General features: G+C 42.4%; 1 protein-coding gene across 23 annotated transcripts in view; it reads left to right on the top strand.

Annotated features, from left to right (window-relative positions):
- Positions 1-393: 393 nt before the first annotated feature.
- The window catches only part of PCM1 (pericentriolar material 1), a 92,342-nt gene continuing 66,441 nt past the window's right edge, over positions 394-26,294 (top strand). For 7 of the 23 annotated variants that reach the window (XM_031942302.1, XM_031942303.1, XM_031942301.1 and 4 more), the window contains exons 1-9: positions 751-871; positions 8,001-8,120; positions 9,906-10,151; positions 10,943-11,212; positions 12,325-12,495; positions 12,683-12,799; positions 14,464-14,652; positions 20,887-21,009; positions 23,867-24,044. In XM_031942302.1, coding sequence (XP_031798162.1) covers positions 8,025-8,120; positions 9,906-10,151; positions 10,943-11,212; positions 12,325-12,495; positions 12,683-12,799; positions 14,464-14,652; positions 20,887-21,009; positions 23,867-24,044 — 1,390 coding nt within the window. In that variant the 5' untranslated portion in view covers positions 751-871; positions 8,001-8,024. The other 16 variants (XM_031942308.1, XM_031942306.1, XM_031942309.1 and 13 more) reach the window with 14 other exon arrangements.

Below are 26,294 nucleotides of genomic sequence, written 5' to 3'. Positions count from 1 at the left end.
GCCGCAGCGAGGGGCAGCGCAGAGGGCTTCGGCTCCGAGCCCGCTGTCGCGGGGCATTCTGGGGAGGGCTTGTAACGGCGCCGGGAAACCGGCCCCGCTGCCCCTAAAAGCTCTGGCGGGCAGAAGCGGGCCGCAGCTTCGGTGTGGGGGAGGGGGAGAAGACACCCGGCCCGAGAATAACCAAGGAAGAGAAAGGCCGCGAGACGGACGGAACTGGGTACAACAGGCCTAACAACAGCCGCGGCATTTAAAGCCTCTCAGGAGGCCGGACGGAAAGCGCGGGGCTCAAACTAAGAAAGGGCTTCAGAGATTCGCGGACTCCCTTTGTTTCACCGAAGAGGCCGTCAGCAGCCCCCCCCCCCCCCCCCGCCCCCTCCCCGGCTCCCCGGGGCTCGGCGGGGAAACGGTTTCAGGGAGGGCAGAAGCCGCAGGCGGCCACTGCGCAGGAACAGAGCGTCCCTGAGGCTCAGGCCGCAAGGGGGAGGAGGGCCGGGAGCAGATAACCGAGCCTTCACGCCGGAACGGAGATTTAGCGCGGTGACGTCAACGTCCCTCCTTTTGTAGCCCTAAGAGGGAACCTTAAGGTTTGAGGCGTGTCAGCCATCGGCCTCTCATAGGCGGTGCACGCACGCTTTGTACTCTGGGACATGGAGTTCTCTCCCGTTTGGCGGACCCGACAATTCGCCTTGCGTCACGTCACGTCACATCAGATGCTCTCTCCCCTGCGCCGGCGACGGTGCGTGTGTGCGTAGTGCGTGGGTTGCCGAGGCGACGGCGCAGACCAGGGCGCGCGCCCCCTCCCCTCCCCTCGCTTCCCCCCTTTCCCACCACAATGAGCTCTTAAGATGGCGGTTGGGCCGCAGGCGCCGAGGTAGAGAAGGAGGCCGAGGACTCCGGGAAGGAGGGGGCGCCGAGGCGAGGTGGAGGTGCAGGGGGGGACTCGGTTGGGGTGCGAGGGAGGGACGGCCCGCGCGCTTGGGAGGGGACCCCGCGAGACCCTCTCACCCGCCTCTCACAGAGGGGGTGGGGGGCGGTCTCTGCTGGTTGAGGGAGCGAGACGCAGCCGGGCCTCAGTTTACCCCGCCACCGCCCGTCTGTCTGTCAGTCTCTGGGGGGTGGGGGTGGGGGTGCCTGGGGGCTGGGGCTGGGGCTGGACTTCGTTAAGGACAAGTCATGAATATGTAAATGGTCTCTACGCCTGGAGGGGGCGTGGGTGTGGCGTGACCACGCCACCCCCGCCCGGGAGGAGGGGGAGAGCTGCGGGGGCGTCCCGCTCTGCAGCCTCGGCTCCCGCTCCCGCCGCCGCCTCTTTCCTGTACTAACCGCCTTCCTCCCCCCTCGGAGTGACACCCCCCCCCCCCGCCCGCCCTTTGTTACTTTCCGGGGACCCTCCCTCCGGCGCTGCCTGCGCGTCTGGAGCGCCGGCTCCCGCTGGCCACTCGCAGCTCTGCGGCCCCAGCGTCCGCGCCGGCGTGGGGGGCCGGGCGCCGGAGAAAGGGGCGGCTCCCCAGCGGTGGGGGAGAGCGGCCGGGGCTGCACTAACCGGTCTGCGGGGAACGGAGCCCAGGTGCGCGAAGCCCGGGTGCGCGAAGCCCGGGGCCCGTCCGTCCGCGCGCGGGCCCGGCTACCGCGGGCTCCGGACTTTGGGGGACTCCTCTCCCGCTGCCGGAGACTGGGGCCTCTCGTATCTGGTAGAGACTCGGGGGGAGGGGGGAGGGCTTTTAAAGCTCCATCACCCAAGTTTGTCTGGGGGACTTTCCCGGCTCGTGGTCCGAGTTTGTCTGGAGGGGCTTCCAAAAGTACTGGATGCAAATCGGGGGAGAGGGGAGCCGCCTCTGAAGGGGCGGGGCCTGCCGAAGCGGGCAGTTGGGGCCGGCCGGGTCCGACACCCACTGCTCTCGGGTAGGGAGGGGCTCGCTGCGGCCGGGCGGCCCCGCCCGCCTCAGCGGGCCGGCTCCCTGCGGCCCAGCCCAGAGGGTAATGGCCCGCCGGCAGGCCCCGAAGGCGAGTGGCAGGAGGAGGCTCTGGCGCCCGGCTGGAAGCGCCTTCTCTCCCCCCGCTTGGTTAGTCTTTGTGCCTTTGAACGTGCGAGGTTAGTTTTTTAATTTCAATTGGCAGCTTGGGTTTGTAGGGAGGGATCGGTTCCGGAGAGAGAGTGATGAGGGCCAGAATTGGGATTCCTGGGAACAAGGAAGTGGGGGGAGTAGAATCCTAGGAGTCTGTCTTAGAGCGTTGGGGGGGGGATGTTTGGGTCTGGCAGATGGCCAACGTGGGCGAGAATGGTCTTTGATTGGCGGCATCATGAGGGCAGGGGCTAGAAAGTTCCTCAGTGGGGATGGGAGACTCGCCCTGACCAGCCGCCCCTGGCACATAGCCTGAAAATCGGAAAGCAGGGGCTCCCAGCAGGGCGGCGGGGTTAGAGCAGGGGGACAGAGGGAAACAAGTAGGGAGCTAGCCCGTCCTCCCTGGAAGGGAGAACAGGGGCAGCCTTCCTCTAGTGGCTGGTGAAGTGAAAGTAGGCAGAGGACGCCTTGAAAAGGAAGAACGGAGGTGAGCTTGCTCCTGGTGGGTCCCAGAGCCCGCGGGAGATGCTGGCGACGTAGGAACGGTCAAGTGACAAGGTTTCGTTACACCATCTTTTTAAGGAAGAAGTACTAGGAGCAGGGGGTGGGGGAGATTAGGAAAAGCCTCATTTTAGAGGCGGCATTTAAGCTGAGCTTTGAAGGAAAGAATCTTAAGAGACAAAGGTAAAAAGGGATTGCTTTCTAGATGAGAGGGGACAGCCAGAGGAAGGGCCAGAAATGGGAGGTAGATTGGCTGGCCTGTGAAGTGCAGGAGCTGTTCTCAGATCCTGGAAAGGGGGAAAGGGTTCTGTAGGGCCCTGAATGCCAAATAGGGATTTGTGTTGGCTCCCACCGAGAGCAGGGAACCTCTGCAAGGTTATTGAATGAGGTGATCAGAGCCGGGCTTTATGAATATCAGTCTGGCAGCTGTATGGAGGATGGAGATGGGAGAGACTTAGCATAGGGAGTTCAGTTATGAGGCTATGAAAATATTCTAGGCAGAAGTGAAGAGTCTGATCTATAGTGATGGCCAAATGAGAATATATAGGTATCATTGACATCCATGAGGAAGAGGGAATGGTCAAGACCGTGGTGTCAAGGTGATGTACAAATGGGGGTACCTAGAACAATGGAGCATCCCATGATGAAAATAGGGAAGTTTGAAGGAAATATAATGAATTCTATTTCAGTGTTGATTTGAGATGCCTGAGGAGCATCCATTTAGTTTGAAAGCACTGATAGAAGTTAGAAGACCTGGGTTCAAATCCTAGCTCAGATGTTTACTGTTAGTTGACCTTGGGTACCACTTCATTGACCTCTCGTCCTTTGTTTCCTCACTTGCAAAACGAAGGGGTTGGAGGTGCCCTGTAAAATATCTTCCAGCTTTAACTCTGATCTCCTGTCCCATGCTATATATCTAGCTGTGATTATCTATCTGCAGCTGACAATTAAACTCATGATAGAAAATATAGAGCAAGGATTCTCCCCCTTTTAAGGAGTCCCAAACCCTTTTCAGACTCCTGTGTATTTAGTAAATGGTTCAAATATAAAGCATAGTACAAAGGAAGTGTCATCAATTGTGATAGTGCTTCTATGGTCAGAAAAATTTAGTTCTTACTGAAGCATGGTAAAATGCTTCAGTTCAAGACTTTTCACCCCTGAGTTTGAGTTCCCCATTTGTAAACCAAAGTTGTGACGTGGGGCTGGTAGGGTAGGTATCATAACCTGACTTCTAAGGGAGCTGGCAGTGAGGAAAGTGCTTATAAAGAATACACAATTATTGTCTCATTCTTAACCTCTTCTAAGCCACAGGAAAGTTGTCAAGGCTAGAAAGTATCAGCAAAGACAATTTCTTCACCCAAAACATTGAGAGATCCTCAAGAATTCATCCTGATCTGTTTAGAGGGGTTTAGCTAGCCATTGATGCCTAGAGGGAAACTAGGGACAGTTCTTTGAGAGAAGCTATGGCTGGTTCCTGTGTATTTTGCCTCCCAGGAAGGCTTGAACATTGGTTTTCTGTTTCCCAGTTCCCATTAGTAGCAGCCTCACACTGTATATTTGGTTACCAAACTGTCCTCAGTAAATACTGGATTGTTGTTAAGGGCAGGAGTTACACAAACAAATAGTTTAATCTTTTGAGAATTCTCCCAGATAGAAAGACTGTTTGTCTCTAGGCAGATTAAGATTTTATGTGCCACAAAATAAATACATAGGAAAAAAACAGTTTGGTTTGTTTCTGATTGTTTGGTTGAATGATTATTCCTTTGAAAGCTGAACTTGCAGGATGCAGTTGGAGGCAAAAGACTTTAGAGCTAGCCAAGAGGAAAGAGTTGGAGTGATCAGAAAAAGGTAGGGTTGCATTTAAAGTAGAAGGATGATCTCTGGCATCTGCTGCTTCCACACCTACTCTGGTCTAATGGGGTCTTGTGCTGAAGAGAACTGTGGGGAAAGATAACAGAATGTTGTGGCAGCTTTGGATGGAGTCAAAGTACAGTGTGTGCATGATTTAAGCTGGTGTCCTGGATTGTGCACGGCTGGGTAGATAGTTGGGCGCGCTTGAGTTCCCTCCTAGACTCTCCTGTAGAACCACAATTCTAGAACGCATAATAATCATATATAATAACCATAACAATGGTTATTATATAATAATAATAACCCCAACCATAATAATTTGTGAATTTTTTAGAATTTGTTGTGCTGTTCTATCATCCTGTTTCTTGTCTGTAAAATGAAGGTGCTGGATTCAGTGACCTCTAATATCCCCTGTAGATAGTTACTGTTAATATGTATTCGATAGCTTTGACTAGGACATTGACATTGAATAGTGAAAAGCAATAAAAAACTGGGAATTCATTTTTTAAAAAAAACTTATTTTAGATTGTTTTTCTATTTTTCTTTATCTCAGATGTTGATATCTGAGAACAGGCAGGTTTTTAATTAAAGGGCAGTTAGTAAACTCCAAATGGGAATCCCATATTAATGTGGGTTTCCACTACTCATACTTGTAGACTTCTGTTGGCTCATGTGTAGAATGAGAATGGAGTGGCACGGTGATCAGAGAGAAGGATTTGTGTATTGGGGAGAAGGAAATGATAAGAGGTAGAGTTGATTGACAGGCGGGCCAGCTTGCACCCTCCCTTCTTCTCTTCCTTCCTCCTCCCCCTCATGACCAAGAGCAGAAAAAGGAGGTGATAAGGGACTTAAGACATTTAACCTACACCATCACCTGACTGGCTTTGATAGATGTAAGCTATTAGCAAATCAAGTATCAGTAATAAGGAGGAGGTTTTGATAGGTTGAGAGAGGTTTGAAGTTAAACTACTTTGTGGCTGATCTAAGCTGAGAAAATAGCATTGTCTGCACTCTACCGATTAGCACTCTTGTTCCCAATTGTTTCATTTGTTAGACTTACCCTTGTTTCTAGTTCAAACTAGATTTCTAAGCCCAGGACACTGGTGGTTCTCTTCTCCAGTTACATCCCATAAATATTTTTTGAGTTCTTACTGTGGGCAGAGTAAGGGAGACAAAGACAAAGAAAGCAGTCCCTATTGAGGCATTGAGAGTCTAGTACAGATTGCAAGATGAATGTATGAGGGGAGTGTTTGGAGCCTGCCAGGGGCAGTCTAAGGCAGGATGGTTAAGACAGCTTTCATGAAGAAAATGGCATCTGAGCTGGCTCTTGAATCGTGGGTATGATTCCGCCAGAAGAAGAGGAGGAGAGGGAGATGTAGGGAACAGAGTAGGCCTACAGAAGTGGAAAAAGGCAGAATGGGGATCAGGAGTGGCTACTCTAGTGGAATTGCCTTGAATCATCCCATTGTTGTAAAAAGTCACAACCATTATATAATCTTGTTGTTGTGTGCAATGTTTTCTTGATTTTGCTCACTTCACTTAGCAACAATTCATGTAAATCTTTCCAGGCTTTTCAGTTCCAATAAACTTGTGATGGAAAGAGGCATCCACATCCAGAGAGAACTACGGAGACTGAATGTGGCTCAAAGCATTGTACTTGTACTTTGTTGTTGTTTGTTTGCTTGTTTTTTCTTTCTCATTTTTTCCCTTTTTGACCTGCTTTTTCTTGTGCAGCATTATGAATATGGAAGTATGTTTAAAAGATTTGCACATATTTAAACCTGTATCACATTGATTGCTGTGTTGGGTGGAAGGAGAGGGAGAAAAGTTTGAATACAAGGTTTTGCAAAAAAAAAATTCTTTGCTTGTATTTGGAAAAATAAAATGCTATTAAAAAGAGAGAAGTCCTTGAAGGCGAGACTGAGGAGTTTGGATGTTATCAGTAAGTGGACAATGACGTCTTGAGAAGGTTTTGAACAGAAGATAATGTAGATCTCTACATAAGGGAGATTAACCTAAGAGGCAGAAACTGGAAGTCACAAAATTTATTAGGAGGTTAATAGAAACTGATAATAGGGCCTGTACGGATTTGGAAAGTAATGGAGGACAAATCAGCAGATGTGGCCAACTGAGAAGGGAGAAAAGAAAGACAGCACCGACATTTCCAACTGATGATGCCTTGCCTCCTGAGTTAACGTTCTATTTGTGTATTATGTTTGTAATACTACTTAATGCATACTGTAATAACTTTCTTGCTTCCCCCATTAGCGTATTGGCATTGTTTCCTTTCTTGCATCTGTCTCCAGGCACCAGGCAGCTCACATGGGCTCGAAACCCAAACACTAGTCTTATCTGCTTTTGTACCATTGGGATTTCTCATGCCATTGCTTTTTTTCTTCTCATTGTGGATAACCAAGAGTTAACTAGAGATGAAGTTCTGTTCTTATAAGCTAATAGTTGTGCTGAACTTATGGCTCCAGGATTCTTTTAGGAGCCTGTCTGTTTATGGAACAGCCCTAAGGCTTTTGAGGTTCATTCATTCCTTTGGTGGTATGTGCCTTGGGTCCCTCCCATAAGAGGGAGGGACCACCGGTTTTCATAATAGGGATTAGAGAAGATACAAAGAAAATAAAGGCATAGATAAAAGGGATTAAGGGAGGCTATAGCAATTGCCAACTGGACAATATATATCACCAGGATACGGTAATGATAAGATTAGGATTTACTAAATGCCATAGCAGATATAACTTTGGAGAGTCTAATTCTGTTGTAGCAGGGTGGAAAGAAGAAAAAATTGTTGCTAATGATTAGCCTGGCCTGAGATGGAATGAGACAGATAGTACCAGGACATCACAGAAGGCTTACTTTAAAAGGTTCATTTGTCTTGAATTCAGGAACAGGACAAAAGTACCCAAATACTTTGTATTGTACATGCAAAGCCTACTGAGTAGCTGGTTTCAGGGTATTATAGGGTGTGTAATAGGGAGAGGCATGAGGAAAGTCAGTTGTGACATTGTAGTAGGCCTTGAATGCCAGGCTAAGGAGTTTTTTGTGCTTTATTCAGGTGCCAGTAAGAAATCATTAAAGGATTTTGAGCAGAGATGTGACATGATTAGATCCATACATAAGAAAGATTAATTTGGCACTATTGTGAAAGAGGAGTTGTAAATTGGGAGACCAGTTAGGAAGCAATTGCTTTAGACCACGTATGTAGCAATGAGGGCTTGAATTAGGATGGTGTCAGTGGGAATAGAAAGAGGGGGGATGAATAAAGTTGTGGCTCTAGAATAATAAGGACTTGGTGATTATTGGATTGGAGAGGGGATCAGGCAGGAAAAGGCAAGCTTAAAAGAATCCCATCTTGCTGAAAGTCAGTCAGTGTGGCTCTGACTCTAGTGTGTGTGTGTGTGTGTGTGTGTGTGTGTGTGTGTGTGTGTAGGGGGGGTGGTTATGGCATAGCATCCTTTTTGTTGAGCCTTCTTTTGATGGGAGGGAGTTGTTAAATGAGAAGAAAACTCTTCTTTTTTGTGGACTAAAAAGGTATCTTATGGCTGGGTCTGTTTTTAGCTTCTCTTTGTTTTGCAGATAATTCTTGATTAATGGGACAATATGGCCACCGGAGGAGGTCCTTTTGAAGAAGGCAGGAATGGTCAAGATTTGCCAAGCTGGAGTAATGAGAGTGTGGATGACCGGCTGAACAATATGGTATGATTTTCCTAATAATCATAGTCATATCAGGGACAGTGTTTACTTACAGTCACTGTTCCCCAAATGATCAGCCCAGCTTAGCTGTGAAAACTTTGTTGTACAAATATGTTTTATTCTCTCAGGAAAGCAATATTAAGGGAGCTTAGTAATTGTTGAAATGTAGAAATTAAGGTGGGAAGGGACTTAAGAGAACTTACAGATGAGGTGAACAAGAACTGAAGTCACCCAAGCAAAAAGGAAATGAACCAGAATTGAAACCAAGGCCTTAGACTCTTAGTCAGAAGCATATTCCATTGTGAACCTCTCCTAAATCCCCTCAGCCATAGGCAAGTGTAGGGGAGTCTGTGGGCTCTAGGCTGGCTCAGATGAGTGAAAATCAGTAATTAGCTCCATTCCCTAATGAAAGGATTGATCTTACTCTGTTGGCTCATTGCCAGGTTCATTCATTGTACTAGGATGCCACTGATCTAAATTTTCTCAGGATTTATCATGGAATAATGAAAGGTCCTATGACTTCAACAGGTTCTTTTACTATGCCTGAAGCATCTCTAGGATGCTATATTTCACTTGAGGCTTGGACAAAGGATTCAGTTTAAAAGCATTTAAGTGCTGTACACTTGCTGGAGATAGAAAGACAATGCTTAGCATAAGCCTGGTGAAGGTTGAAAAACTAGGGTCAGAGAAAGACCCACTTCCAGAAGCATAGGGTCTACAGTTTAGGATAAACAGTTTCTTTCTTTCCTTCTTTCCTTCCTTCCTTCCTTCCTTCCTTCCTTCTTTCTTTCTTTCCTTCTCTTTCTTTTTTCCTTTCTCTCATGTTTTCTTTTTCTTTCTCTCTTTCTTTTTTATTAAAGCTTTTTATTTACAAAACACATAAATGGGTAATTTTTCAACATTGATCCTTGCAAAATCTTCTGTTCCAAATTTTCCCCTTCTTTGCCCCTACTTCCTCCCCAGTTGGCAGATAATCCAATACATGTTAAATATATTACAATATATGTTAAATCCAATATATGTATACATAGTTATACAGTAAATCAGATCAATAAGGAAAAAAAAAACCTGAGAAAGATAACAAAATACAAGCAAACATCAATAGAAAAGGTGAAAATGCTATGTTGTGTTTCACACTCAATTTCCATAGTCTGCTCTCTGGGTGTAGATGGCTCTTTTCATCACTGAACAAGTGGAACTGGTTTGAATCATCTCATTGTTGAAGAGAGCTTCATCCCTCAGAATTGATCATCAGTATAGTCTTCTTATTGCCATGTATGATGATCTCCTGGTTCTGCTCATTTCACTTAGCATCAGTTCATGTAAGTCTCTCCAGGCCTCTATGAAACCATCCTGCTGGTGGTTTCTTACAGAACAATAATATTCTATAACTTTCATATACCATAGCTTATTCAGCCATTCTCCAATTGATGGGCATCCACTCAGTTTCCAGTTTCTTGCCACTGCAAAAAGGGCTACCACAAACATTTTTTGCACATGTTTCTTCCTTTAATATCTTATTGGGATATAAGCCCACTAGAAACACTGCTGGATCAAAGGGTATGTACAGTTTGATAGCTTTTTGAGCATAGTTCCAAAATGGGATGAGCAATTTCTAAAATTGGGCCAGTGAAAATTGAATCATTCTATGAAACTATTTAATTGCCTAAAAACTGATATTATCTATTAGTGTTTTAAAGCCAAGCAAATTTTGTTTCTTAAATAGAATCTTATCTTTATTAAAGGACTAATTAACTCAATTGCTTTTTTTTTCTCCTCCTTTTTAAGGATTGGGGTGGCCAACAAAAGAAAGCAAATAGGTCAGCAGAGAAAAACAAGAAGAAATTTGGTGTAGAGAGTGAAAAAAGGGTAACGAATGATATTTCCCCTGAGTCGTCTCCGGGAGTTGGACGGAGAAGGACAAGGACTCCTCACACCTTTCCTCATAGTAGATATATGACACAGATGTCCGTTCCTGAACAAGCAGAATTAGAGAAGCTGAAGCAGCGGATAAATTTCAGTGACTTAGATCAGGTTTGTGAATTGGTGGGGAGGAGATAACCTTACTAACATCATGGGGGGAGGGGGGAGTGAAGGACCTTTCCCCCATTTTGGTGAATACTGAAGACTAGTGCTAACTGTGCAATGACTTGACAGCTGTTCCCCAGGCAGGTGCTTATCGCTGACTCAAACAGTTAGATTTTGGGGGTCACAAAAATGCTGAATGTTGTACTCAACTCCATGCTTTGTAATTGAACACACACATAACATTTGTTTACAAGGGTGAATCCAAGATTTTTTTTTAGATGTCTATTCTATTTGTCAGTAGTCTTGGTTCAGAAGTGCTGGATTTGCTGACTCTACTAGAAGTAGTTGAGTTTTAAAAAATTTTCCCAGCATACTTCTCAGCATCAGACCTCTCTTACACAAGGAGCACTACATACTGCATAAGATTGGCATTCTGTTAGATTTGAGCCCAGGGTGATGGAATCATTTAGCAGTTTGAACTGGCTTTTATAAACCAACTTCTTAGGTTGATGTGCCAGTTGACTTTGCTCCTTAGGCCTTAGCCTTCCAGAAATTCTGTGGGCAAGTTAAGTGTTGTGACTGTAATTCAGAGACATCAAACTATCTCTGACCCAGAGTAGAACCAGTTGGGAGCCATGTCTGAGTGTTTGAGAATATTGTGAATTAAATGAGAAGGCTGTGTAAGAGCTGCCTGGTCAGTACTTGAAAGGAAACATAATTTGGAACACTGTAAAATGACTTTGGATGTGTTTGAGCTTTTTCATGTTGGCGAGATCGGGTTTCTTTTCACTCTATAGAGGAGCATTGGAAGCGATTCTCAAGGCAGAGCAACAGCTGCTAACAACAAACGCCAGCTCGCAGAAAACAGAAAGCCGTACAACTTTTTGTCAATGCAGATTAATACAAACAAAAGCAAGGATGTTGGCACAAGCCCTCAAACAAGGGAAACAAGTGGGTCATCTCAATGTAAAGAGTTATTTGCATCTGCTTTGAGTAAAGATCTTTTACAAAACTGTCAAGTCTCTGAAGAAGATGGTAGAGGAGAACCTGCAATGGATAGCAGCCAGGTAATACTCTTATCACCTACATGTTCTTTCTGTGTTTTAAACCACATCATCCCCTCCCCAGATGAGAGAGCCTTTAAAAAGAAATCTTAACTTGTGTGGGGGTTATATACATGGTTGGTTCCACTGTGGTTTCTGGTTAGTTAATTTGATTGTTTTCCCCCACTAGAGGAAAAAAAATTCTTATTACTCTTCCTAATGTATTAAAAGCTATATTAAGGTTTGCTAAGAACGCTACTGAAATTTAGAAATAACTGATATTCAAAAATTAGAATAACAAAAGACACCAAAATGTCTAGAAAATTTCTAGTTTTAAGTTTATTGTTCTTCCCTTCAGAAGTGCTCCGAGGACCTTGCAGTCACATCGGGAACACCGGCATTTGTGGTTGATAATAGAATGTTGGACTCAGTCCCACCTCCCTGATGGTTATGAGCAATCCTAGGTTTTCCCCAAGCCTCAACTCCATCATCTGAAAAAAAGGGCTGCGGTCATACTTATAACACTTATTTTATAGGCTATTGGAGAGGCTTAGATGAAAACATTTGGATAGATTTTTTAAAACATGACAGCTGCTCTACTGACCTTTGGGTTATCATTGTGACCATTGATTACTGTTGGACATGTGTTAGATGCCATCCCCAGGTGCCCTTGCCTAGCCCACTGCCTGGCACATAGCTGGTGGACAGACGAACGGAAGGACAGACAAGATGTAGAGGACTGAGGTGCATCATGATGGATACCTGTCAGAAGTTGCTTTTTGGACTCAGTGTCCCATATCAATCTTTTAGCGTTTTATAGTCATTTGGATTCTTTTTTGGACTTTAGTGTTTAATTGGAAGCAACTGCTTTTCCCCTCAATCTACACAGTATCCTTGGGCTAATTTTAAAAAACAAATTTATGAGCTTAACTACTTTAAAATTATTCCTTCAAATGAATGATATTGCCACCATGAACACTGTGGGATGGGTACTTCTGATCCTGCTCCGTCTGTCTTGTGAGTATGAGGCCTACAGTGGGGTGAAAGCTTCCAGGGTCAGTGACTTGCTAGTGTTGAGATCTTACACAAGTCCCCCTGTGTTGCGAGCCTTAACTGATGGAATGTCCTCTCTGCAGATTGTGAGCAGGCTGGTTCAAATTCGGGACTATATTGCCAAGGCTAGTTCCATGCGGGATGATCTGGTAGAGAAAAATGAGAGATCTGCTAATGTTGAGCGCCTCACACACCTTATAGATCATCTTAAAGAACAAGAAAAGTCCTACCTGAAATTTCTGCAAAAGATGCTTGTGAGTTTTAGATCTTTTGAACATTGATCCAATTTCATTCCTGTGCAAGCAGGAATCATTACCTGATGTGTATTCTAATGGTATCATGGGAGTGGTGTATTATTTTCAAGACAAAAGTGCCATCCATTTTCATTTGCTGTTATCCCTTTTTAATAGTTGTATGATTTATACTACTACAATATTTCAGGCTAGAGAAAATGAGGAGGAGGATGTTCGGACTATAGATTCCGCTGTGGGATCTGGTTCTGTAGCTGAGAGCACATCGCTAAACATAGATGTGCAGTCTGGGGCTTCAGACACCACGGTAAGCTGCTTTTTAGTCGTTATAGTGCTGGGAATGAAGATGACAATTCTTGTTGCTCTCTTGTTTGATAGTATTTAAAAAGAAGTGTGACTTGGGTCAGAGCATATCAACATGCCCAGATTTCTAGAGCTATGTCATAGACGTTTTACAGTATGTATTACTCAAAATCTTGCTTTACAGAAAAAAGAGTTGATTTTCATGGTTTGAGTGTTTTTGAGAGTGATTGGGCTTCATTTTAATTAGCAAAACTTAAGCGTTGCTGTTACAATATAGTTTCCTCATTGAGGAGTATTTAACCACTTCTGAAATAAGACGTGGAAAGAGATCACTGTAATCTCTTGATATTGTGAGAGATGTCAGTGTCTCTGGAGGTTTTCAGCTGGAGAATTCCAGGTCAAAGTTGCTGAGACCCAAAGTCACATACCTTTTGAACCTCTCATCTCTTCAGGGTTAACTCAAGCACTCACAGCCCAGTGACCATGTAAGAAGACAAAGTTTTCTGTTCAAGCTGCTTTTACCCTGCGTTGAGGGAACTTGCTTGGGCACTGATAGATCAGAGAGGAGGAGATTTGATTAAAATCTTCTAGAAAAATTGGGAGTTACCAAACTTGACTTTACTATGGAAAGAGAAGGGATTTCCCGAAACTTTGGGCAGCAATTTGTAGAGTAGATTAATTAAACAGACTCATAAAAAGTGAGAATACCAGCCCTGGCCTCAATAATGGTCCTTCTATCTCATGGTGGCTGTGAGGACTTAATGAGGTGATAGTTACACAATTTTCAGCAATGGACCTGGCCCACTGTATGTACTATAGATATGTTTGCTGATATTCTTACCCAGGAGCTCCTGTTTTTGTTTGCTTTTTGGTCAGACAGCTGTAGGTTTAAATAATTCAACTTCATTAATGAAATGCCCCTGGTGAAAAAAGGGAGCTAATAGGCAGAATGGTTGTCTAAGGTTTCTGGGCAGTACAAAACTGGGGTTAGGAGTGGGGGAGTATTGAGGATGATGCAAAAGAATTATTGGCATTAGAAAATTGATATAATTTCCTCTAGGCATTGTTATTTATCCCTCCCCCAGTTTCTTCCCTTGATGAAACTAAAATGTTTTAATATTCATTCTGTTTTTATTTCTATAGCAGTTGCTATAGAACTGGCTGCTTTTGACAAGTTGAGCAGATTGGGTGGAAGTGGGCTTTAGCAGACAGGAATTTTATTCTTCCAGCTAGCAAAATTTGCCCCCAATCAACTTTCCCCCCTTTTTTATTCTGCCAGTTGTGATCAGGGGTTGGAGGTGGAGTTATGTTCATAAAGATGGTACCTTTGACTTAGGTGGTAGAGAAGCAGTCGTGGAGAGGTGTTCTCAGTCAAAGGGTGAAGGAGAAAAGCTGTGAGGATGGCGAGGGGGATAGGCAGTCAGACATCACCTTGGCGCAGTAATCACTTGGCTGCTGCTCAGAGCTCAGCCACAATTTCATTAACTGCCCCTGTTAATAAACAGGCCCTCAGTGACTTGTCCTGGGAAGAGTGAGGTCGGGCTGGGTATGGGCAGGGCAGGGGAGGGCTGGTTAGTGGGTGGGCCTTATTTTTGAGGCTGCCTTTAAATATGTATTAAAATAGGAGTGTGTATTAAGAGAATTAATGCGCTACACTATTTAATAAAGGAGGCATCTTGTAGTCTGAGAATTCGGCCGTGCATTGAGGACAAACTAGGGGATTCAGCTTCCCAAGAACAGGTTTCAGACATTGACGTCCCTACAAGTCCAAAAGGGAAAGGTGACAGACCTGCTCAGAATGACAGGGAAATATGGCCTAATAGGAAGTATAGCCAAGGACGTGGATTATCCGCAAAGGTACAGATGCTGCACCCCTCATGGTGGGGAGGGCCTCTCCTGGAGAGCTTGGGGATTGGGGGGTGGGTTTGGGGAGTGCGGGGTGGGTGGTGGGGCGGCCTCTCTTTTGTACCTGCTTTCTTGACTTTCTGTGATGATCGCTGTTTAAAACGATCACTATTATTAACTTCCTGAGTTTTTAAGAGTTGTTCACATTGCATGAATCTAAAGATTAACCACTTAAGCCATCCCCTATCTCTGTATGAAGGGTCAATATTTTCTAAGCCTTTCATAACTTAAAAAGAGTTGCTATTTGGATTTGTCTGATAATCTTAGTTCCCAAGTTAAGAACACATTGGGAGTTTCAGTTGTGAGGACTTATGCTAGCTTATCAGTTGATTCCTAGAGCTAACAGCATTTAAAATCCAGCAGATCCATTTTTTTGTCTTGTCTTTTGCTGAAAGGAAATGTTTTTAGTGTTTGCTTTTGCTTATTTATATGTTAGCGAAAAATTCTTTAAACTCATTATTCCGTAGACAGGTTGAGTATTGGTATCATTTCCTCCAACATTTCTCACAAATGTTTTCTGTTTTAATGTGCCCTATTTTGTCCTTAGAGCACATGTGGCCATAAAGTAATTACCCATCTAAGCCCCATTGGAAAGAATTTTATTTTTAAGATAGTATGTGTTTAAACTTGACAAGAAATGTTATTTTATAAGACTGACTTTCTTGAGGTAAAACTTTTTTTGTTTGCTAATATTTCCTTTTTATTTGTATGGGATAGGAATTGGATGTATGATTTCATTTTTATTGAAAATTCCAAAGTAAGGAAATGTCAAAGCAAGTCAGCATCTTTGCAACAGCTCACTTAAAGTCTAAGGCAGTTGCCTAGAGCTCTGAGATAAGTGATTTGCTCTTGACTTGACTCCAGATCTAGGCCAACTGTCTATGCATAAGACCAGGTTGACCACCTTTCTTTTATTCATATGGTTACTTTAAAATAGAGAAAAGATAATGCAACTTAGCCAGTGTTGTATTGGTGGCTTGGCTGGACTCCTATGGGAATTTGGAGTTGTTGATGAAAGGACAGTTAGGGACTCTTTGTTCCATAGCCAAATAGAAGAAGGAGGACAGCAGGGCCTAGTGAAGCACTGATGTGAACAAAGGTACAGTGGTTGAGGGAACAGGTTCTTCGCTTGTGGGCCACACATAGATAGATTTCAGAAGGCCTTTGAACTCAAATGGGGAAAAAAATTGAACTTAACTTTTCACTACATTCTGTGCACACACATATAATACTTATTACTTACTGGCGCTCTTAAAAGGTGGTTAAGAATGCACTTGCCATTGCAACCACAAATTGTAGTTTATGAACATTATTTGAAAACATGTCTGTAGGCAGTGTGTTTAGCTTAATGTTTTATTTGATGCCTCACCAGATGCTGTTTGGTTAAAATATAAGCTGAATTTGTATTTGGGTCAAGTGATTCAATTGTTTTCTGTTTGCGGTTCTGTTAATATAATTTTTCGAAATGATCTCCTGAGATGCAATGTGGTAGAACAGCTATAATGAGCTAGCCTTGTTGATAGGAAGATATGGGTTCAAAGTCTGCCCCCAAACAGCTCCCTGGGCAGTAACTTAGCTTCTCAAGCAACTTTTAAAGATCTGTTTAAATTCTTAGCTGTGTTCTGGTCTGCATTAGACAATGGTGATGGCCTCTGGTAACCCTGTACCAATGAAATCCCAGATAAACTTTGTATTCTTAGATTTGCTTCAGTTTCACTCCAGTTTTCCAGTTTTAGCATTCCTAATGAATAATGCCCACTCTTCTTTATTATATCAATGTCACATTAATCAAAATGCCTTGTAATCCTTAGAAAAAATGACATCCATAATGTTGAACTGAACTCATATCCATTTCTTTGCTTTGTAAAATGTCACTCATGTCTTTCCTCCCAGTGTCCCCTTCTCAAATGTTGTGTTCTGGCATTTAAAAAAAGATACAAAAATCAAGATTCTATCAGAGAGCTAGAAGTTTATCTTAGTCATTAGGTTTAATTCATTGCACATATATGCAACATTCATTACATATAGAATGTTGTACCTGGAACACCAGAATTCACATCTCACTTTGATACTACTACTTGGCCATGTGGTCGTCCTGAGCAAGCTCCTTCTCTTCTCAACACTCTTTTAAGTATAGAATTGACAGAGAAGATGCTGACAAACAGGCTATTTTTCCTTATTATAACTTATAGGTTTTAAATGGGGCTGAAAATGGGTGAGTTAACAAGGTGTTGGAGAATATTTATTCTCTTATCTCTTAGATCAGTTTCTTAACCTTTTTCAATGTGTATGACATGGTACATACAGTCTTATAGCAGTAGGCCATCTCCTTTTGGGAAGTTTTGTATTCTAGAATTTTGTAGCTTTTCAGTTTGTCAGTATCAGAATTCAGAGATCTTCATCTCCTCAATTTACCAATCAGTTCTCTCAAAGTCTTCTAGGCTCCCTGGAGATGGAAAGAAAAAAAAAAAACAAACATTTCTTGGAAGTGGATACCTTAAACTCTGATGAAGTCGCCCAGACCTTAGAGTTCATTTTCAGCTCTTATAATGACAGATTTGGTATAGGTTGGTTTGAGAAGTAAAGCTTCAGCCTAAGAATTACCTTTTTCCAATGTCTAGAATGCCAGCCTTTATATTACCTTGGCCACAACAATTATTTTTTCTGTATAGAAAAGATTAACAACTAGTCTGTTGTTTTTTTTTTTTAATTGGTCTTTGCATTGCTCTTCCAACTTGAAGAAAGAAGCCTTATAGCACTATTTTATTTTATTTTATTTTTAATAACTTTTTATTGCCAGAACCCATGCCAGGGTAATTTTTTATAACATTATCCCTTGCACTCACTTCTGTTCCGCTTTTTCCCCTCCCTCCCTCCATCTCCTCCCCCAGGTGGCAAGCAGTCCTATACATGTTAAAGAGGTTACAGTATATCGTAGATACAATATATGTGTGCAGAACCAAACAGTTGCTGCTCAGGGAGAATTGGATTCAGAAGGTATAAATAACCCGGGAGGAAAAACAAAAATGCAAGCAGTTTACATTCATTTCCCAGTATTCTTTCTTTGGGTGTAGCTGCTTCTGTCCATCCTTGATCAATAGAAACTGAGTTAGATCTTCTCTTTGTCAAAGAAATCCACTTCCATCAGAATACATCCTCATACAGTATCGTTGTTGAAGTATATAATGATCTCCTGGTTCTGCTCATTTCACTTAGCATCAGTTCACGTAAGTCCCACCAATTCTCTCTGTATTCATCCTGCTGGTCGTTTCTTACAGAACAATAATATTCCATAACATTCATATACCACAATTTACCCAACCATTCTCCAATTGATGGGCTTCCATTCATTTTCCAGCTTCTAGCCACTAGCAGGCAGTCTTATACATGTTAATAAGTTATAGTATATCTTAGATAAAATTTTTGCGTGCAGAACTGAACAGTTCTCTTATTGCACACCTTATTGCACTATTGAAAGAACAAAGATACTCTCTACCTGAGAGAGCCCTTTGAGGGTTTTAGCTTCTTTTCAGACACTTTTGTATGTATTTGTCAGTTCTTGGTATGGCCTTTTAATTTCTAACCCTATTTTCTTTTGTACTTGGGTATGACTTGATCTGGTTCATTATGGACTTGAACAATTCTTAAAATGCTTGGCTTAATCTCTTAACAGTTATTGAAGTGTTTCCATGGAGTTGTATCCACTCTTAAAAAACACAGAAATAAAAACTCAAAATGAGATAATGATGAATCCATATATGTATGGCATGAAGTCTGACACTCCACAAATTAACCAGTTCAATTTGGTTTCATTTGGGCATAATCAACCATTGCTGCCACCTCGAGAAATCATGTCAATATTGTTATTCACATACAATTCTCCATAAAAAATAATTAACTAATGATGTTCTGAATCTAAGACTTTTTTTAAAGATGTATTTCATTCCCATCTCATGATGGGTGCTTCTGATGAGTGACATTAAGAAAACTCATTCTCTTGTCTTAAGTCTCATCTTCTTGAAACTTTCCATAACTACGTCAGTCCCCACTGATTTTTCCTTCTGAATTTCTGAAGCATTTATAATTTGTGCTACCCAGTCTTGCTCTGAATTATATACTGTCTATTTATTCCTTCGTTGTTTCTGTTACGTAAGTTTGAGCTCTCCAGCTAGATTCTGTGTTCCTGGGGAGGGCTGACTTCCCTCCACTGGGACTGCTTTGACAACTAGCCAATGCTTTGCATACTGGAGGTGTACAATACGTATTTGGTCACATAGTATGTGATTATTATCTATTGGGTTGAATGGGCTACCAGCCTGGAGAGTAGACCCAAGGCTTTTGATTTTGGGGATACCATCTCTCTCTCTCTCTCTCTCTCTCTCTCTCTCTCTCTCTCCTTCATTCCCACCTATGCAAAAAGGATTTTTTGTTCCCCTGCTGTGGTTTTGGGAAAGAGTCATTAGCCTCTCTAGTTTCTCTTAGCCTCTAAGAGGGGAAGTTTCTTCCCCTCTAAAATAAAATAAATTCTTAATTTTTCAGATTACAAGATAAGCTCAACCTTATTCCAATACGGGAGGGGTACATGTAGAGACTCAGCTTTCTGTAGCTAAAGATTGTTTTTGTACTTTTTATGAAGGTTTAACTCTTTTCTCTTAGTTTTATTTTCATCTTGTGACATGTAACCCTATGTCTGTTTAGACTGAACTTCTTACTAGAACTCTGAAGGTCCGTTGATCTAGTCTGGGGGTCATTTCATATACTTTGACTCAAGGACAGGATATGTCTAGTGAGAAGTACCCTTAGGGTTTTAGCAGATTGGGAATTCCTCTGAGATCAGTGTTCTCTCTCTGCAACACTGGAGAATACTGGTACTAAGAGGATGGGCTTTAGTTTGCGGTCATCGTGGGAGCTCTGCACTTTCCTGAAGGTCATCCAATCTGTCCGCCAGACTCTTGAATGGCTGCAGATCTCTCCCAGGAGGCTCTGTCATGCTCATGGCATTGGATGCCAGCAGGGGTATGTGGAGGACCTCCTCATCTGGAGGGGAAGCACTCTGCCACAAGCTCTGGGTCGGTTCTCCTTCACAGCCACGGGGAGACAGCTTTGGCGAGTGTTCCTGCTTTTTGGAGGCCTTGCCTGGGCTTGTGAGCAGAGGGATGGTAATGTTTTAGCTTTCATGATATCTTGGACACTTAGGATGGATGAAGAAGATGGCCCCATGTCAGATGAAAACCTGGAGGATGGTGCTTTTCTTTACCAAATCAGTTGTCATCACCATCGTCTTTTTTAAAATAATCAAAAAATAAGCACAGGGGGCCTTGTGTTTTCTATATCTTCCATTCTGCTGTTACTTCCCCTGTTTGCCTCAGTTTCCTTCCCTGTATAATGGGGAGCATAATAGCACCTTCCTGGCAGGGTTGTTGTGAGAATCCATGAGATCATCTTTGCAAAAGTGCTCATCCTGGAGCTTGGTGCTGCTGGGGGTAGATTCTCTGTGAATGTTTATTACCTTCTCCCTTCCCCTGTGGGTGATGATAGATGTGTAGCCTAGTGTGGAGTTTGCTCCTGAAAGTCTACAAATACTTCATTAGGATGCCTTTGATACATAGGTGAGTAGATGTTTACTGCTAGAAATTAGGCACAGAGGTTGTTATAAACTCTTTTTTTTTTTCCCCTATGTTAAACAAGGCCCGAGATTTTTTTCCCCATCCCTTTGTATGTCCCTCTCTTTCTCCTAGCTTGTGGATCACTCCCTCAATGCCTTCACAGTTATGGCCAACTTGATCTGGCCTGGCTGCTTTTCCTGGAGTGGTGGTCTCATGCACCCCTTCTGCCTTCTCTCTGTGTGAGAATCACAGGCTCACAAACTTGGACAACACTGTTTGTTTTACGGATGGGCAGCTCAGGCACCAAAAGGAGAGTCACCAAAATAGGAGGTGATAGAGCTAGGGTTCAAGCCCAGGATCTTTCACTCCAGAAACCCCGGAGCTCTTTCTCTTGTACCACACAACCTCCACTTCCAAGGCAATTGGACCTACTGACCTGATAGTGGTGAAAAGAATTGGTTTTATAACCTCTGCTAATCCCTTTTTTATTCTGTGGATTCCTTCTGTTTTCATCCTTATGCAGTATCATCATCATCATCAAGCACTTATTAAGCGCTTCCTTTATTATTATTGCTTCCAGGCAATGTGCTACGAGCTGGGGATTCAAAGAAAGACACAGATAGGGTCCGTGCCCTCAAGGAGCTCTCCTGTCTCATGGGGGAGCCGGTGTGTGAATCATGATGTGAACGCAAGTTCATGCAGAGTAAGTGAGAGGCTTCTCAAGGGAGGGAAGGCTCTGGTGGGAGCTTTGCTTCTTTCAGTCTCTCATTAGACTTTCTTTAAACTAACTTGTCCTCTTCCTCTTCATTCTTTGCAATAGTAGACATTAGTGTGTCTGCTGCATTTCTTTCCTGGTGAACTTTTTGCAAGTACTTGGGATCATGGTGGTACAAGGTAATCCCATAGCTCATGAAAAGTTGTTTCTTGAAAAATCTTTGCATTTCATCTCTCTCTTTCACTGCAACTTCCTTCTTTGTGTTTAGTGGTGGTCAGGCCACCCAGACTGAGATATTTCCATTTCCTCCAGGAGTACGTCCATCTACCTTTGTGTGGACCTCTAGACAAGGACCTCACATTTGGTGTGCCAAGGGCCAAGTTAAAGTTTTTAAGCTGTATGAATAACTGATTTTATTTTAGGGAAGAGTTAATCTCCCTGTCCTGAAGCAGGCTTCTACTACAGGTGAGCCTCTCCCCAGCTTTGAAAGCAAGCTCCTTCTGATTCTCAGGTTTTCCAGGATAGTAGAATCTTTCTAGCTTATGCTCCATTGGCCTTTCATTCAGGAGCCCAGCATAATCCCCAAACCACGAGTGATCAGACAAAGATGAAACCTGAATGACGCTTTTGCCAGTGATTTTTGAAGAAGGAGTTTACAACAAGAACACTGCAGGCTTCCACGTGAGCCCAAGGTGGAGGAGAAATGAGGTGTACATTATCATCTAGTTATGCTTCTGGAGTACTGAACTCTTACCAGTCGATTACTCCCTAGGAAGAGGATCTAATAGTCATTTTTAGAGGATTTCCTTAAGGCATACTATAGTCACCAAAAAAGGCTGATACGATATAATAATATATACATCTCTATAGGATCATGACTTCCACCATTGGTTTTTTACTTTTTGTCTTCTATTGTCTCTCCCTTTCTCCCTTACTCACTTGTGCTTTTTGTGTTCTTAATAAAAACTGAATGCTAGCCAGAAGTGTAAAAAGGGGGTGGAAAAGCTTTTTCTTGGACCTTCAGTATAGAAGTTGTGTCCAGCTGATACAGAGCTTCTCTCTCCATGTGAAGACAAGGTGGGACACTCCAGGCACTGAATACAAATGGGGTGACTGAATGGCTGGTGAGAAGGGACAAGATTTTCAGTGTAAAGCTCCAGCCAGTTTGTGGAGTCAAGTTACCGCTTCTCCAAGCAAGTTAGTCTATGGAGGCCTCACTAATTGACCTGGGGCTTCAGTTGCCTTTTCTTACTTTCTTTGGCTCAGCCTTGATAGCATTATTAGAACATTTCTGGCCCAAATTCTTTTGGCAAGGCAGGAATGTTCAGAGCTGACACATTTATCACTAACTGCTTCCAGATCCCCTTTGTGTATATACAATACAGTATAACAAGAATATAAAATGGGTGGGTTTTTTGAAAAATATATTTCTTAATACTGCTTTTCTTATAATGTCATTATGGGACTCAAATAATTGTTGATTCCTTTTCACTGAGAGTCCTAGTAGAGAAGGAAAGAATCTCAGAGGCATGGGGGGCTTCAGAGACCTCTTACTGGCCAAAAATTAATGAGGGATTTACATTTTAGAAGGCTGTAAATTGCAGTTACTCTCTCTCAGGATTTTATTTCTTCAGTTTCTGACAAATATGTAAATAATTGTAAATGGGAATTGGTAGGGACAGTCACACAGAAGTGACTTTTCTTTTCTCCCTGATTTTTCTAGGGAATCAAAAAAATGTAAACTAGTTTAATGATCTACTTCACAAAGAAAAAGTATATTAAGTATTCTCTGTTGTAAACTTTAGGGAACTAATTTTAGAAAATCTTAACTCTATAAGGCTTTTTTGGGGGGAGTAGAAATTTAGAGTTGACTAAATGTAAGTTCAAATTTAGGGGAAAGTAATAAAAATGTTAAGTATGAGGCATCTTATGTTCTATTTAAGATAGATACCTCATTGAAAGATATATCAAAAAGTCAATGATTTCAAATTTATGCCACCATTTTCTGACTTGCATGTTAAGCTATTATATCTTTTGAGGGACCTTGTGCTTTAGTATGTGACTTTAACAAGAATTGTTTTTCCTTGGTAGGTTTGTCTTTTTTTTTTTTTTTTTTTTAAGTAAAAGTTTTTGGAATGAAGTTTATAATGTGCTCATTAGATTCAAGTAGTATGGGACATTTGCATAGAAAGTTCTACCTTTGGGCAGTACTACATCTAGGTTAATCTTGTTGGCATTGGTGAGAAGCTAGATTCTCTCATTTTAGGGCATCAGAGTCAGTGATGTGATCCTCATATTTGAAAGAAAAAATTTAAAATGAGATATTGCATATTTTAAAGCTATTTCTATAATCTGAATGTATCTACTATATATAAATACTGAAATTGTATAATTTGAGTTTAAAAGTTACCATCTAAAAGTGTCAAACTTTTGTCTCCTCGGTTAGGAGTACCAGGAATGTTTCTAAAGAATTCGGGGAGGTTTTATTTTTGGTACTAGCTGTAGAGGAAGTGTCCTAATCTGGCTTGTCTGAAAGATATAGTATTGGGGCATTGCCCAAATCTTTGTTTTTGTTGCCCTCTGCTGCAGTTGTATCTCTCTTAATCATATTTGCCTGTTCTCTCTTCCTTGTCCCTTCCCTGTGTTTACTGCCTATGTGCCTCACCCTTCATAATGAGTATTCTGTTTCTGTAGCCCTTCAGATCTTATGCTCTTATTCCAGACTATTAAATACTCTTTCTGAGGGGTTTATCTTTTTAATACTGTTTGGAGATTTGGATGTCTGGGGGTGCAAGTTGAACAATTTGACAACCAAGGATTAAGCCTAGTTTTATTTATTCCCCAGGCCAGAGAACCTCAGCAGGAGCCAAGGGAAGAACTGGAAAACTTAAAGAAGCAACATGATTTGTTAAAAAGAATGTTACAGCAACAGGAGCAATTGAGAGCTTTACAAGGAAGGCAAGCTGCTCTCCTGGCCCTGCAGCATAAAGCTGAGCAAGCCATCGCTGTGATGGATGATTCCGGTAAGCTGGGAAGAACCAGTATTGGAGGCTGGCTGCTGCTGTCTGGCATTTGGCTTCTAATCTCAGGGCTGAGCCATAGACCTATGGCCCCGCTCCTTGTGTCTTCTGCTTTTTTATGCCTAACCAGGAAAGGTTAGCTGCTGTCCCAGCAGCATGGGACAGTCTGTGCTTGAAAATAGTGTGCCCTGGTTTAAGGTAGGATCCTTAGTGCATGGGTGCTCATTTCTTGTCCTCAGCTGAGGCAGAGAAAAAATTCCTTGGGACTGAATAAAGTAGCTATGGTCTGATGCCATAGATTTATTCTCAGGTGTTACATCTTAATAACAAGCATTTCAATAAAAAAATTTGAATTCTTCTCATTTTCTTAGGAACTCCCAGGTTAAGTGTTAATTTAAGTATGGTTAAGTATTCTGATTTCCCTTTCTTTGACAAAGAGCTTGCACTTGGGTGGTGATGGTTTCAGAGAAGGAGTATGTTCTACAAAGAGGTAGAAATGACAGGATTTGGCAACCAGTCTGATTTAGGAGATGAGAGAACGAAGAATCATGGATAATGCCAAAGTTGTAAACCTGGGGGACTAGAAGGATGGGATAGTCTTCTACAACAGAACTTTTTTTTTTTTTTTTAATAGCCTTTCATTTTACAAGTTATATGTATGGGTAATTTTACAGCATTGACAGTTGCCAAACCTTTTGTTCCAGTTTTTCCCCTCTTTCCCCCCACCTCCTCCCCTAGATGGCATGATGACCAGTAGATGTTAAATATATTAAAGTATAAATTAGATACACAATAAATATACATGATCAAACCGTTATTTTGCTGTACAAAAAGAATCGGACTCTAAAATATTGTACAATTAGCCTATGAAGGAAATCCAAAATGCTGGCGGGCAAAAATATAGGGATTGGGAATTCTATGTAATTCTTAGTCATCTTAGTCTTAGTCATCTCCCAGAGTTCTTTCGCTGGGCGTAGCTGGTTCAGTTCATTACTGCTCCATTGGAACTGATTTGGTTCATCTCATTGCTGAGGATGGCCAGGTCCATCAGAATTAGTCATCGTATAGTATTGTTGTTGAAGTATATAATGTCTCCTGGCCCTGCTTGTACAACAGAACTTCTTAAACTTTTCCCACTAACTTCCCCTTTTTTACACGACTCTGGGTATATAGGGACATAAAATAGGTATGCAAATCAAACATTTACTGATAATCATAATTTTGCAATCTCCTACGGGGTAGTAACTCACAGTTTAAGAAACTTTGTTTTACAGCAAGAGGGAAGGGATTTGTTTAGGGGAGATGTGTTTAGGGAGAAAGATAATAAATACTGTTTTGAATGTGTTGAGTTTAAGGTATCTACTGGACACCCAATTTGAGTTATCTAATGGATGGTTGGACATAAGAAACCAAAGATCATCAGGGAAGTTAGGACTATATGAGTGCATTTGAAAAAGAGCATAAACATGATAATTGAATCCATGAGAGCTGATAAGATCACCAAGTGAAGCGGTATAGAGGGAAAAGAGAAGAGGGCCTAGGACGGATCCTTGGGAGACACCTATGGTGAGAAGCCTGATCTGGGGAAGCATCAACATAGGAGACAGAGAAAGAATGGTCAGAGAGGTGAGAGGAGAACCAGGAAAGATGATGTCTGGAAAGTCTAGCGAGAAGAGGATGATCACTAGGGTCAGAGGCCGCAGAGAGGTCAGGGGGAATGAGGACTGAGAAAAGGTTTTGGTAACTAAGAGACGAAGAGTAACTTTGGTGAGAAGTAGAGTTAGTGGAATGAAGTGGAAGCCGAGCAAGAGGCACCCATTATAGATGCCTTATTGCAAAGGTTAGCCATAAAAGGAGCAGAGAGAATGGAAGACTCAAGGGAGGATTTCTGAGAGTGAAGGAGACATGGCATGTTCATAGGTGTCAGGGGGCTGGGAGATGAGTGAGAGAATGAGGAAGACTGAACCTTGGTCAGATAATTGAATCTCTATTGAGTTCAGTTTCTTCTTCATGAAAAGTGAGATGAAGGGATTGAGTAATCTCTGGAGTCCTTTTCATTTCCTTATCCCATGAGCTAACATTACATTTAAAGAAGCTTGTCTCTGATTTTAAAAGTTAAGTAAAATTATGAAATGCATATTGTGTAATATGTATTTTTTATTATCATAAAAAGTTGTGGCAAAGATTTGAAAGCATATTCTCCATGTGTCTTAGAAATATCTTGGAGAAAATTTGTGAATAAAAACCATACAT

The sequence above is a fragment of the Sarcophilus harrisii genome, chromosome 6 (assembly GCF_902635505.1).
Source record: "Sarcophilus harrisii chromosome 6, mSarHar1.11, whole genome shotgun sequence".
NCBI lineage: Eukaryota > Metazoa > Chordata > Mammalia > Dasyuromorphia > Dasyuridae > Sarcophilus > Sarcophilus harrisii.
Note: the sequence above shows the minus strand (reverse complement) of the source record. Positions and strands in the feature narration are given on the sequence as shown.